This window comes from Ammospiza caudacuta, chromosome 13 (genome assembly GCF_027887145.1).
Source record: "Ammospiza caudacuta isolate bAmmCau1 chromosome 13, bAmmCau1.pri, whole genome shotgun sequence".
NCBI lineage: Eukaryota > Metazoa > Chordata > Aves > Passeriformes > Passerellidae > Ammospiza > Ammospiza caudacuta.
In genome coordinates this window covers 2,851,318-2,865,530 of record NC_080605.1, presented here as the reverse complement: position 1 = coordinate 2,865,530, position 14,213 = coordinate 2,851,318, and the positions used below count along the sequence as shown (strand labels likewise).

Below are 14,213 nucleotides of genomic sequence, written 5' to 3'. Positions count from 1 at the left end.
ACATATCTGCCTTTACATATGAGGAAGACTTGCAGTGGTTAATAAGACTTTATTTCATGCAAGCCTCAGGTGGAGATAGCTCAGAATAGCAGAAGATACCAGAAATAATTTGTTTATCCCACTGTATACACAATTTATTTTCCTTAGCATTAACTGCCCTCATTTTTCCTTCCTTCTCTCCTTCCAATGTGTTCTGCCTTGAACCTCTTTTTGCAGATGGTTTCTATCACCCTTGTGTTGTTTAAAGGTTCAGAACCAATTAGCCAAGGCTTTGCTTTCATTTCACCAGCTCAAAATTTCTGTATATCTGATCACATTGTTCCAGCTGTGATCCTAATGAGCTAGAATTTCTCATTTTGGGGGCCCCTAAATTCTATTTATAGAGTCTTTTCCAACAATGAATTCATCTGTTCAGAAAACAAGGTCGGACTGTGCTCAAAAATAACTTATAATGAGGCATGTCAGCAAATACCAGATAAAGGTAGTGCTGAAAGAGGGAAATTAATACTTCAAGCTCATTTATGATTTATGAGTTCAGGGTTGAAATGGATGTGGCACGCGATAATGAACAATGGAAATATCTCTTGTTTGGAAAGTGCAGATGAATAGAACTTTGGGCTTGAATAGGTTATTAATAGGTTATTGATCCAATCTATTTCTGCTACAAAAAAAAAGAAAAAAAAAAAGAGACCAAAGTTCAAAAAGTGGTCAGCAATAAATAAAAATATACTCCATCAGCTGATAGCCAGAATAGAGATCAGCCATTTGCCCAGCCATAAAACCTCCTTTTTCTTCACACAGCATAAAAATCATATTTTCATCACAAAAATGTATTTAAAGCAGGAAGATCCTGGTGCTCATGGCTGCCAGGACCCCAGCCTGCCTCCAGGTCTCGTTCTCCCCCTGTAGATCAAGGGATGTGTTTAGCCACACTTACACAAAAATAATTTATATATATATATATATATATATATATATATATATATATATATAGCTGCGGCCTTCAGGTGGTGTGGGGAACAGTACAACCTGTTCAAATTTATTTGGTAATTTTGTTATATTTTAACTACATGTGTAGGCTCCTGCCACAATTTGCAGTTTTCACAAAACATAATTGCAAAATACAACTCGAGGAGAGCCGTTTGATTTCAGCTGCTGTTTGCTGGGTACCACGTGGGGATTTTGCAATAAGGACATAAAATAAGAGCAGGTTCACCTCTTGCTGCATTTCCTGGGTTACAACCTTCCTCTTGCTCTAACTAACATCAGAACTTTACAATTCCTGACCTCCTCAAAAATGTGTAAAAAAGCAATAGAAGGTTCTCGCACTGAGCTGGAAAGGAGATCAATTACATCCATAACTGGAAAGTTTTTGAACCCTCTCAGCAACAGAAGTTTCGTGGGAGATTGTTTTCATCAGCAGGATGAATAAAAGATGAGTTGGCAGGTGAATCAAGTAGAAATATTTATTACTAGCATGCACTGAGAATGACACTAGAATGCCTCTAAAAGCCTGACTGGGGGAAAAAAATAAATGAAAAAGCCATTAAAAAATTAACTCTCACTCCAGAAAAGGGAATGAAGGTAACCAGATAAGCGAGCACGCCAGGTGAGTAAAAACCACACACAAAGTGAAGTAAAAAAAATTGAAGCCAAAATGAAATTTTGAAACCCCTTTTCCTTTATGTCACACGGTCATAGAAGGGCAGCAATGTCCCATTGTTTCTGTGGGATTCACAGGTTTTGGGGTTTTCACCACAGAAACTCAGACTGTTGGCCAAAGATTTCAGAGACACAGGGCTCACCAAAAAGTCATAACAAAAATAAATAAATCCCTTTTTCAGCACTGTTAGGGTTTTACTACTATTGCCGTAGTTTCAATAATACAGCAATTATCTCTGATTCATAGACTGAACTCTGCAAGCGTGCCTACTTTGGGAATTCACAGGGAATTTCACAGCAGAGAAAAGCCCTGGCAAAGAGCACGTTCCTGAATGCATGGCACATCACAGTTAGGGCTGGCTGCACTGATTTTATTTGTTTTACATATGCTTCCAAACAGTCAGAAATAACTATTCCAATTTTTTTTTTAATAGGATGAAGCATCATGAGCCCCAACCCTGGAAAATTTTAATCATGACCTATTGTTTCCTCTGAAAATCTGCCCAAATGACTGGATTTCACTTCTAATAGAGGGAGAGCACAGAAAAATCTGGTTAATAAAGACTCCAAATGGGTTTCAGATCAGAACCCACAACTTTGCCCTGCTCCACCACTGCCCAGCATCTTAATCCTTCAGCTGAGTTCCACTTACTGTCTGGTTATTTTATTTTCTTGATAAGTGGTTAGAAACAGACTCAAACAAATCCCAGGCTGAAGTTTGGGATTACACAAAAGGTAAAATTGGTCTAAGAGAAAGATGCATTACTTTTATCAAATAACAATGAGGACAAAGTTATTCCTCTGTCCCCAGCACTTCAGATGGGGTTATTTCTGTGTTAATTCTGCATTGCTGTGAGAGCAGCAAATGGGAGAAGCTTTGCTATGGAATTCTGGATTTCTCAAATGTGCACCTGTCAGAAACTACACCTGGTGGCACGCTGGAATTCCCTCACCCTCCTCTGTGGAAGAAAGTCATGTCTCCCTTTTCATACTGCTCTAAAATCACAATGTTGTCCTTTTTTCCTGATGTAGTTGCCCGGAACAATCACCAGAAAACGTAATAGCATGCAGTAACAGGAATAGGAAGGGAGAGGGATGAGGGAAATGTGACAGCAAGAATACACAGAAAATGCAAGTTTTGATAAGTTGCACCCAGTGCAGGCAGCTATGTCCAGAGAAATAGAACTGGAGATAAAAGGGTAAAGGGTGGGGAAACGCTCATTTTACCCAGGAGTGCCAGGTGACACAGAGGCTGGAGCAGACATCTCTGTGAACACCCAAACTAACAATGCATCCCCATTCCTCCAGGAGCATTCCAATGCAATTCCCAGACTAGAAATTTGTCCAAATGAAAATGTTTTACCCCAAGCCACAGCGCGGCCCTGGGGCAGCAGCTGGAGCAGCAGGAGGAGACTCGGGGGCTGTGGCTGAGCAAACATTCCCCCAGCTCTGGAAGCATCTCTGCCTCTTGTGCAACTGCAGCCTCTCCAGGAGGCTCAGGCAGGTGTGTCCTGGCCTCACCTGCGTGTTCTTGTACCTCACAGTGCCAGGACAAGGAGACAAAGCTCAGCCCTTAGGGCACTCGGGCCATTCAGACTTGATCTTGAAAAAGAATTAAAGCAAATCAAACTCTTGCTTAGATTACCCTGTTCATAAGTTTGAAGTACTGATAAATCACACAGAATTTTTAAGATGTGTATAGGTGGTTGTTGGTTTTTTCCTCTATTTTCAAGAGCATCTGAAATTTATGTTATGAAAATTAAGAGCAAGGAGAGACTGGTCACAGCACAGCAATGCTTTTGCAAAACTCAGCTGACATCGTCTGGCCAAGCCCGGCTCTGCAGGTCCCAGAGCAAGGATTATCCAGAAAGGCACTGAAATGGGAATTCTGCTTGTCAAGAAAATCAACACAGAAATGTGCAGTGTGAAGTTGGGCTGTGAGAGCCACCTCAAAGCGACCAAGTGCATTTCAGAGGGGACAAACAAAAGCAAATGAACACAAACAGAAAGGGCCATGCCCAAGGCTCCACCCTGGGCATGCAGAACCCCCTGCACTGGCAGCAGGACACTGGCTCCTAAAGTGCTGCAGTCACCTGCAGGTGGGAAGAATTTCCACAGGGAGAACCTCTGGGCTGGTTTGGGAGAAGTACAAAGCCAGAGTCTGAGCTCACTACCCACCCAGAGCAAGTATCTAAAGGATTGGCTCCAAAATTTCAGCAGGGAGGCACGGGAAGTGTGCTTTACAACCCATATAATTTTAAACATTGCCTGCTGACCACAGTTTCCCCTTCTGCACTGCTTGATTAAAAAAAAAAAAACAACTCATCAAGCCATGCAGGTTTTTTCTTTTTAAGAAAAGTGCCAGATAAGTTCCCTCAACCCAAATAAAAACCCAAATAAAAACCATCATTATTCTTCTCTGCCCCAACTGCTGGCTCTCGGCCACCTTTTTCCTTGAGGATGTTAAAGAGCTTCTCTTAGAGCATCCCCAGTGGCTGAGGTGCCCTGTGTGCCCCGTGCTGCTGGCACAGGCCAGGCTGTGATGTCCCTGAGCCACCAGCACAGAAATGATCCCGCCCAGCTGGCAAGTGCAGAGACCCAGCAGGAGCACTGGGAGCCAGTCCTTGGGGATGAACACAAGGATCTGCTAAAATGGCAAGTGTTCCACTGGACAGTGACAGTTTGAAGGTCAACGTCCCCACCATAGATACAAGAAGGGAAAACATTTTTTCATGCCACACCACACTTTGTAACCCCAAGAGAAGCTCACACCTGGGATTCTTCCCTTTCTGTTTTCCGTGGAAGCCCTCAGGCTGTGGCAGTACAGAGCACACGCCAGCAGTGGGACAAACTGACACCTGACAAAGCCCCAGGAGTGCACAGCTCTGCCTCTGGTTCTCATTGTAACTACACCTCTGAACAGAGAGCCTCTGCTCAACTTAGCACCAAAAAACTCTTCCTCAATTTTAGACAAGTATCTTCTTCTGGAAGAAATCAGTCCCAAACAATTTTCTTTTCTTTTACCTCTCCAAGAACAGATAAGTTCCTCAGAATTAATGGGAATAAAGTTAAGCCTCAAAGACTGATTACATGAACACTTGCCTTGCTACTGGTCTATTGCAATTCAAAGATTTATTGGTTTTGCAGGTGTTGTAGGGGATTTTTGCATTATTTAAGACAATTACAACAACATTTTGAATGTTACAGAGATGTTTTAACTGCTGATGAACACATACATATCAAAGTTAAAATAACTTTCTGCAAGTGTCAAATTAACTAAAGCCCAGTTTGGATGTTTTAGCTGGTGACCTCATGTCCCCAATGCTACCTGGTTAATTTAATGGAGCCTCAATGGTGTCAAGATGTCTTTACTTTCATTTATTAAGAGTTGTTTTTGTTGTGGAAAACCCCCAGAGCTACAAACACTTCAGCCAACTCCAGCTGTTTACTTGTACCCCAGGTTGAACCTTTGCGCTTTCTGACCTGGAACCTGGCATGTTTCCCTAGGAGCTGCATTCCAGTGCAGCAACCAAAACCTCGCCTTGCATCCATTTAATAAAGACTGGCTTTAAGTGTAAAAGGAGTATTTTTACTTACAAAAACAGTGATTCCCCCTCACCAACTACAAAAAAAGTTACAAAAAAAAAAAAAGACCCTCTCCCAACTCCAACTACATTATGGAGGTCTCAATACTTAAATATAAATAAGCATAATAATTTTGGAGTACTGAAGAAAAAGTATAGAAAAGGTGTATTTGAGCACAAGGTGTAAGTTTTAGGGAAGAAAATTATATTTTTCCTAGTATTTACATCCATGCTCAACCTCAGATGTTTTATTTACAAGTCATAATGCCCATAATTTTAAGGCACAGAATTTGTGTGACTACTATTGACTATTATTATGTCTCTTACTGCTGTGGAAATGAAGAACACAAAAGGCAAGCAGAACTATCTAACCTAAACCAGAATGCCTGCAAAGATTATCATTCCAACAGATTGTCAATTTTGCAGGAGTTGCATCTAAATGTTGTCATAAATCTTCACATCATCAAGCTTGCAGGAGCAGGTTAAGGCAGGTAGTTTGCTCACACAAAAATTTTGACTGTCCAAGTCACAAAATACTATTTTTATTAGTGCCAGTTAGTTCTGATTGCACTAATTAATGAAGCAATTTAGAGATGAAAATACCTATGATCCAGTTCAAATGGGTACAATTTTCCTCACCACAAGTGTATGGTGTACACATTTCTGAGAATTGAGAGTGACTGAATCTGGAACTTTGTTAAAATCCATTGGATAGAGACACAATTGAATTGCTGTCAATTCAGGCAATTGCAGGGTGCAGTGAGTTGTTGGACCATGGCTGTACTGGGTGAATTCATCACAAATCATTTCACTGCGTGCACATTGTCACAACTCAGCACAACCTTTAATTTCTGCAGTGACTTTAAAAGGTGATCATTTCCTGAGTAAATATGCACACCTAATACTGCAGAGAATTAAGACTGGAATTGCAAGAAAATGCAATATTTCAGCACAGTGTATACTTTATTCTGTTTGAGCAGCTCCTCAGAGCCGAAGATCCCACAGGCTTGTTGAGAGAATCCCCCTCATTTTGATCAGGTACAGTTCTTTTGGATCACCTGGTGCCAGCTGTCCGAGATCACCAACGGAGGGGTGACAGCACTGTCACCTTGTTCCTATGTGAGCATGGAAGTAGAAATGATCTCAGTGCTTGTGTGGCTCCAGCTGCTCACTGTTTGGTGGGGTGAATGGCACAGCCCTGCCTGGGGTGTGGCACCTCCAGCGGCTGCTCCTGTCACCTGTATGTGACAGCCACAGGGCCAGAGTGGCTGTCCAGGGGCTCTGTGTAAGAATCCACAGCTCTGTCATCTCACAGTCCTGGGGTATCAGCTGAGAGTACAAAGTGATAAGAATGCACAACAACACCTTGCTTACCTGAAGGTTGTCTTCTCCACGTGCTTGGCATCTCAGAGAATCAGCTTTGGGTTTCCAGGGCTCTCACACACTTCTACGTGGGTGGACTTGTCACCCTGGTGTTTTCTCATCCTAATTAGTCCTAGTTCACACTCATTTTGTAGAGGAGAAGGAGTTTCTGGTAAATTCCTGTCTTTCCCTGAGTGCTTGCCCAGGGCAGTGGTGGAGTCACCACCCTGGAGACATTTAAGGCCATGTGGTGCTTGGGGACACGGCTCAGTGGTGGCCTTGGCAGTGATGGGTTAACAGCTGATTCAATCTTAGAGATCTTTTTCAACCCAAATGATTCTAAGTATGGATGGATTGCCTTCACTGACAGCAACAAATTCCAGGGAACATGCAGCTGAATCCATGATTTGTATTTAAAAAACCAACCAACCAAACCAAATCAAACTTTTAACTAGTTTAACATCATCCTTTTTCACCACAGATAATTATAGTGCTGCATGTCAAAATTATAGTGCTGCATGAGCAAACCTACTGTGAAATGGGGAGTAACTTTCTGATTTTTAGAAACATTACCCAAAACAATCACCACACATTTGCAGGTGCAGTTAAAACCTACACATAACAATGTCTCCAGGACCTACACTTGATGAAAAAGTGCCACAGTGACTCTTTCAAGAGATGACTCACCACTGGATGGTGAAAGGAACAGAACTTTGGGGTTTTTAGGGACACATTTAGTGATTGCAATTGTAGCACTTAATTAGAGTCAATCCTGAATAGTCAAAATCATGAATATTTTTTAACAGTTTTACCTTCCTTCTCCTTCTAATCCCATCTTCAAAACAGATTATTAAATGCCTGAAAAAAGCACTAAGAAATTTTATATATAAGGAAAAGTACACAAAGAGCCCCAAATCCAGAAATGCTATCAGTTTAAGCTCCAAGACCTTGTCTACTTAAGATCTTGAGAAATTTTTTTTATTTTACTAAATTAAATTTTATTTTACTAAATTAAAATTTTTAATTTACTAAACTGTAGGAGGATAATGTTTTTAAGTGACTTTAAGAGAAAAAGTAATATTTTTATTTGCTCTTCAGCACACACACGAGTTATTACTCAGCAGCAAGAACAGTAAACAGGTTTATATTTCCAGTGTGTAAATCCTTGTGGGAAACAGTTCCTGTGGAGTGTAAACAAGGAAGAGGCACCAGAGAACACCATATGTAAAAGCTTATTTGCAAGCTTGGATGGACTCTGGAAAGCTCAGTACAAAGCAAAATCATTGTAAAATACACTTTTGTGTATGTTCAGAGACTAAAACTTACATTCATTAGGGAAAATAACTCTGTACCTATAAGGAGAAGCAAGAATGAAAAATTAAACCCATTTTGGAGAAGTATCAGCACTGTTATCTCTTCTAAGTTAAATCTGGAGAGAAAAGTGCTCTCTTTTGCTGTATTTACTTTTAGGTGAATTTTTGAACTTCTAGATCTGACAAACAATTTAAATTATCAATACTTTAATAAAGAGTACATTGTTTAAGCAAAAGACTCAAATGCTTAAGTCTAGTACTGTTAAATCCTGAACAGGGAACTGTGAAGGCCCTCATGTGTTTGACCTCTAAGCTGTCACACAATTCCACACACAGAATATGAATTCCCATTTGAAAAGAACTGCACAAGAAGATACAATTTTTCCCTTGCTTAAGGGAGAGAATCAGGAAAGGCATCTGAAAATCCCAGGGTTGTTTGAACAGCCTTCTTTCATGTTATTTTATAAATATGGGGCAGTTTGTTAAAATATCTGACACATCCAGAAAAGGTTTGGTAGTTAATTTATTTAATTCAGTTACAGTGCTTCAACAGGATGCTACTCACTCCCCACAAGAGCAGAGCCTGACACTCCATGCAGCTACACCTATTATCCATCTCTATTAAACTGTACCAGTCTCAGTGAAATTTGCCTTGTTTGTTCATCGGAAAGTTTTACCAGAGGTTCTCCTGGAATCAGAACTGGTCCACAATCATTAGTTCTATCACATTTCAGTGAGGTTTTATGAAAACCTTTTTCTTCAGTGCATACAAACCTGGAAACCCAGGGAAATTTCACCTTTTAGAAAGTTATTTTCAAAGCCAGTAAGTAACAAGAAGATTTAGGATCTTGCAGGCACTGGTAGCAGCTGGAGCACCAGAGAGCGAGAGGAACGGCTCAGGAAGTTCCCTGGTGGTGTCGGAGTGCAGCAGTGCCAGGCTCTACTGGTGGCTCCTGTAGTAATCCTCAATGGTTTGTGAGTTGAAGTGCACCACGGTGACGGTGATGTCGTCCCTGTACATCCTGGCCAGGTCCTCGGGCAGGGCCAGCATGGCAGCCAGCTTCTCGGGGTCCACCTCGCCGTACTCGTTGCTGCCGATGGCGTGCCGGATCAGGTGCGTGGCCGTGTTCTGGTCCAGGGAGGCCAGCCCTTTGCTCTTCCTCTGCAGCAACAAGTTGTGCATGTAACCCAAATTAACTGGTTTCTTAAAAGTCAGTGGTGGTCTCTGCATGTTGAGCTCGGTAAGGTGTCCAGCAACAAGTTTTACAACCTTCTCGTTACTCAGCATCTCCCACAGCCCATCTGAAGCAATAACGAGAAACTTGTCCTTGCTTCTTAACTTGTGGTATGTGACTTCAGGCTCTGCAGTTAAATAAGGGGGGGTGTGGTAGTTTGGAGGAACGTACTGATAAATGTTTAGAGCCTCAACATCGCAGCTGTTCTCGAGAATGCTGTGCTGCAATTCTTTACTCCATTTTAATTGCACATCTCCAAAAGCTCTGGAGGGCATGAGAATCCCCAGTAATCTGTCATTCACAAATAGGGTTTTCTCCTCAGATCTAGGATGCTCTCGCTTCAATCTTCTAATCTCAAATTCATCATAGGCATTGTGGTCTCGGGTTAGAGGGAGAGTAGACCACGTTCCATCTTCTTCATGGACCCCTAAAACAGCTCTGCAATCGCCAGTGTTTGCCACGTGTAGGTGAACGCCATCGATGTGAGCTACACAGGCTGTCGCACCGGAAAACGCTACTTGCAGGGCAATATTTCTCATCAACTCATTTTCATGAGGAGCCTGAACTTCCAGTGATATGTCTGAGTCTAACCTTTTGAATGCACAAATCATGGCTTCTTCCAAACTAAACCCCAGCTCCGCGTCCAGGTCCAGCAAGTGCTGCCAGTAAACGCGGAGGTTCTCAAAGTACTGCGAGGCGATTTCCCGGTACTCCACGTCGTTGGGATGCCTGTGCCACTGCAGGATGGGCCGCACGGGTTTCATGGCCTCCACGGCCAGCTCGATCTCCTCCAGGCTCTGGCGGGGCAGGAGGGACACGGCGATGTAGTGCAGCAGCCTCTCGCTCACGGCCTGGGCGCAGGCGGCGCCCGCGTGGCCGTCGAACACGCCGAACATCATCCCCGCCGTCTGCAGGCACGTGGCCGCGCTGCGCCGGTCCTCCATGGGGCTGTTGGAGGCCAGCTGGTTGCTTTCAAACCTCAGCACGGAATTGGCACTCTTGCCAGTCAAATCCAGTGTTCTGTGGGATAGTTCGCCTGCTCTGAGGATGTCGTTGATTTGCGCCGGAGACAGCTGGAAGGAAAAATGTTCTTCTTCGGTGGAAGTGTGCCGGAATGCTTTGGGAAAGGAGAAAGTCCTGTCCAAGCTGCAGCTCCCAGCAGGGGAGGGACATGTTTTGGAGAAAATGAGCTTCCATTTGATCTTGTTCCTATTTGGGATACAGATGGAGTACCAACGTCCTTTCCCTTGTAAAATAATGCTGCTTCTGGCTGAGCTTAAAATCCAGGATGATACAGTTCCTGACATCATAAGTCACTGCAAAAATGGAGCACCTTCCCTCAGTAACACAGAATGTCCTTGCAGCCTGGAATATAAATGGAGGAAAGGGAAAATAATTAGAAAGTTCATAAGAAGCTTTCCATATAGAAATTTAGAAGCATATCTAGAGCTCTCAGAAACAGTCAGAACTTCTCTCCAAAAGAGATTGCTATGGATAAAGGCATCTTAAAAGTGATACCATTTCTGTCACTTAATTATAACCAAGGATATGACTGCTGCTTTTAACTCATCAGAAAAGATAATTTTTACTTTCCAGACAGGATTTTTTCCCTCATTGTGGCAAGAATAAGAAGAAATGGCAACATTACAAGAAACATTATTGGAAACTGCACAACAGAAAGCCTCGTCTAACATGACACAGAAGAAACTTGGGACTTAAACTGACAATAGTTGCACAACTCTCAAAAAAGCCTGCTAGAGTACAACTCTATTAATAGACTCAAAACTTCAAACCCAGGAGAAGATAAGTACTTAAACCCTGTGGAAAGACTGTGGAGAGATGTGGCCAGTTAATGATTTATGTGAATTACCATGATCCTCACAGCTAGAACAAGCCAGCCTACCTTTCCAATTCTGTTACAGCTTATAAGCTCAGCTGTTCTTTTTTTTACCTTCAACGTCTTAACCAACCCTCAGGCAGGCAGGATCTTTTACACAGCTGAAGGCAAATTCTTCTGCTGGTTAATTAATGCTTTTTTTCCAGCATTGTGCACTCTGGTGCAGTGAAAGCTATAAGACATTGACAACTTTTACAGGTTCACAATTTGTTCATTTGGAGGGCAATTAGAACAAGCTGCAGGGAAGATCTCTGTTGCCAACAGCACTGAAACCTCAGGCACTTCAGCAGCTGAAGCTCTTCAATTGCCGTGGGGGAGGTCCTCACGTTGTCTCCAGCTTTCAGTAAGGTATTCCAGCTGTGGGATAGTGCTAAGTACAACCAGATGTTGACTCACAAACAGAATTTTGCCCCATGGATTTAAAAAACTCAGTGTATGGCAGCACCGCAGGTACAATTACTCCCAAAAGATCCCATTAGCAGCCACTGAGAAAAGAGAGTTCTCTGTGAGCTTTCAAACACACAGAGGTGGCCTGTGACACCACTTGCTCAGGCTACAGACACTACATGCTGCCACAACAGCAGTTTTTTAGCAGCACGCTTCACAAGAAATAACAAGAAATCAGCCAGATCAGATGAGTGGAAATGTTTCCAAGAAATCAGCAGGAAGTAAAAGTCACCTTGAGCTATTCTAAACAGAAGGCCTACTGATACAACCCAAGAACTGCTAAAATCCTGTTTGGAACCCAAAGCAATGTGTCACAAAACATTTCTGAAGTGTGCTTAATGCAGAAAAGAGCAGACAAGCATTCCAACAGACCCCACCACTACGAATCTGGTGACCAGGTGAGAACAGGCAAAGACACAGCATAATTTCACTGCTGATGTCAGGAGAGGAGGTGGAAAAGGCAGTGCCAGTTCCCTGTCCAAGGCTCGCCTGCAGTCTCCTGGGACACTGCATCTCCCAACACACACAATGCCTTTTGTTGTCCTACCAAAAGAATGCAACCAAAATAATAAGAAGACAGTTGACACTACCAACTCCAGCAACAGCTAAACCCAAAAAGCACCTACAGCACGACACAAGGTTTGCCAGCCTTTTTCAATCCATTCACCGTTGTTTTTCCTCTACTCTTTTCCTGTCCCTCCCAGCCATGAGATTGAAAGGACGACTTTCACATACTTGATCAAAAACCCGATTGAAACAGTGTTTAAAGAACAGTCCCCGTTCCTCCCGGCGGGCTGACAGTGCGAGGCGGTGTGGTTTTCCGCCCAGCAGCAGAGTCAGTGACACCGGTTAGCCCTGCGCCCGCCTAGGGTCAGTTCCTGCGTGCCAGCCCTGCTCTCTGCGCTCCCATCCTCAGGGTCCTCCCCAGCCGCAGTGTGCAGACGCCGCTGCCCAGGACGCCCCCGGTAGCGGTGCTAATTAAAGCGGTGTGCTAAAGACCATTATGTAAGAGCCAATTATTACATAAACTCGCTCCCGCTCCAGCGCCGGCACTGCCTCCCCCGGGACGCGGTGTCCCAGCGGGGCCCGGGCTGAGCCCGGCCAGCCCCGGCACAGCCCAGGCACGGCCCCAGCAGCTGCCGGACCGCAGAGCGCAGCAGCGCCCGCTTTTCCCAGCGAAATAACAGATACCCGTTACATTCGGATTTACACCCTCTCTGAGATCCCCACATTCCCCTCACTCACCCTCCTGACGCTGCCCACACCCACCCTCATCCCACACACATCCGGCACACACCGAGCCCTGCCGCGCCACCTCCGCACCGCCCCAGCCCCACACACCGACACACAGAGCCCCTCTGCTCCCCAACACCCCGAACCCCCACACCCCTGTCCCGCACTCACCCCTGTGCTCCCCAACACCCCGAACCCCCACACCCCTGTCCCGCACTCACCCCTGTGCTCCCCAACATCCCGCACCCCCACACCCCTGTCCCGCACTCACCCCTGTGCTCCCCAACACCCCGAACCCCCACAGCCCTGCCCCGCACTCACCCCTGTGCTCCCGCACACCCGCACCGCACCCTCACACAGCCCGTCCCCGCACACATACCCACCCTGCCCCGCACAGAACACGCCCTGTGCCCCGCACACCGCACACCGCCGCCGCCGCGGCAGCCCGTGCCCCGCACAACCCCCACCTCCCGCTTCCGCACAGTCGTCGCGCCAGGCCCGGCTCCACTCCCTGCGCCCCGGCACGGCTGCCCCGGCGGCCGCCGCTCTCTGCCCGCCCCGTCCCCCGCCCCCGGCGCACCCACCGGCCGAGCAGCCGCCAGTCGAGCCCGCTGGCCCCGCGCTGCCCCCGGCGGGGCTGAGGGACGGCGCTGACCGACAGCCCTGCCGCCCAACCCGCCCTGCCGCGGGTTCCCGTCAGGACACAGCGGGGCGGGCGCGGCCCCGCCCCTCCGCCATGTTGTGCGCGGCGGGGCCCCGGCCCCGCTCGCTGCCGGCGCCGCCCCGCGCCCGCCGCCCCTGAGGCGCTGTGGGAGCGGCCCTGGGCTGCCCAATAACGAGAGCAAGAAGGGAGCGAGTGACACGTGTTAGGAACAAAAAGCACCAGCAGGGCTTTCTTCCTCATTTATGTCGCTCACAACCGTGCTGTTTCCTCCCTGCTTTTCTGGGTTTTTTTCCACTACGATTCTACACCCTTCAGCGCTGAGGACACCGGCTGAAGGGGCTCAAAATCGCAAAGCTCTTTCGTAATTGACTCGCCATATAAATTATGGAGAACAAAAGGGCTCATTTTGCTGACTCCCGGTTTTTTTGGTTTCATATGACTGCTTGTCTCGGTTAACATTTCCACTGAGCGGTTCTAAGCCCGGTAACGAGGGGAAGGAATGGGCCCAAAGTGCACGGAGGTTAATCAGTAGTTACTGATGTTAACGCCGTGGTTACTAAGTAGTCCCTGCTTTAAAACCTCTAACAGTCATTTTCGCAAAAACAGGGCTCGCAAGTCACAAGAGGCTTTGATAATATCAGTGTACTTTTATTTCTTGTGTTCAAGGAATTTTAGTTGAATACTGTGGTGCAAGTATCCTGGATGAGATGAGCGTGCTCCCAGGTTATCTCATGTGGAAAGATGCCGATCGTCCTCAATGAGTCTGAGCTTTCACTTGTTTCTTGTTTTTATTAAAACAATGAAACGATAATTTTA

At 45.4% G+C, this 14,213-nt stretch overlaps 1 protein-coding gene across 1 annotated transcript; it reads right to left on the bottom strand.

Annotated features, from left to right (window-relative positions):
* Nucleotides 1-8,425: 8,425 nt before the first annotated feature.
* On the bottom strand, nt 8,426-13,408 carry PDP2 (pyruvate dehydrogenase phosphatase catalytic subunit 2). The gene is made up of 2 exons (XM_058813499.1): nt 13,318-13,408; nt 8,426-10,521 (listed from the first exon to the last, which is right to left on the bottom strand). The coding sequence occupies exon 2, from the start codon at nt 10,464-10,466 to the stop codon at nt 8,862-8,864; it is 1,605 nt and encodes a 534-aa protein (XP_058669482.1). The 5' UTR covers nt 10,467-10,521; nt 13,318-13,408; the 3' UTR covers nt 8,426-8,861.
* Nucleotides 13,409-14,213: the final 805 nt, after the last annotated feature.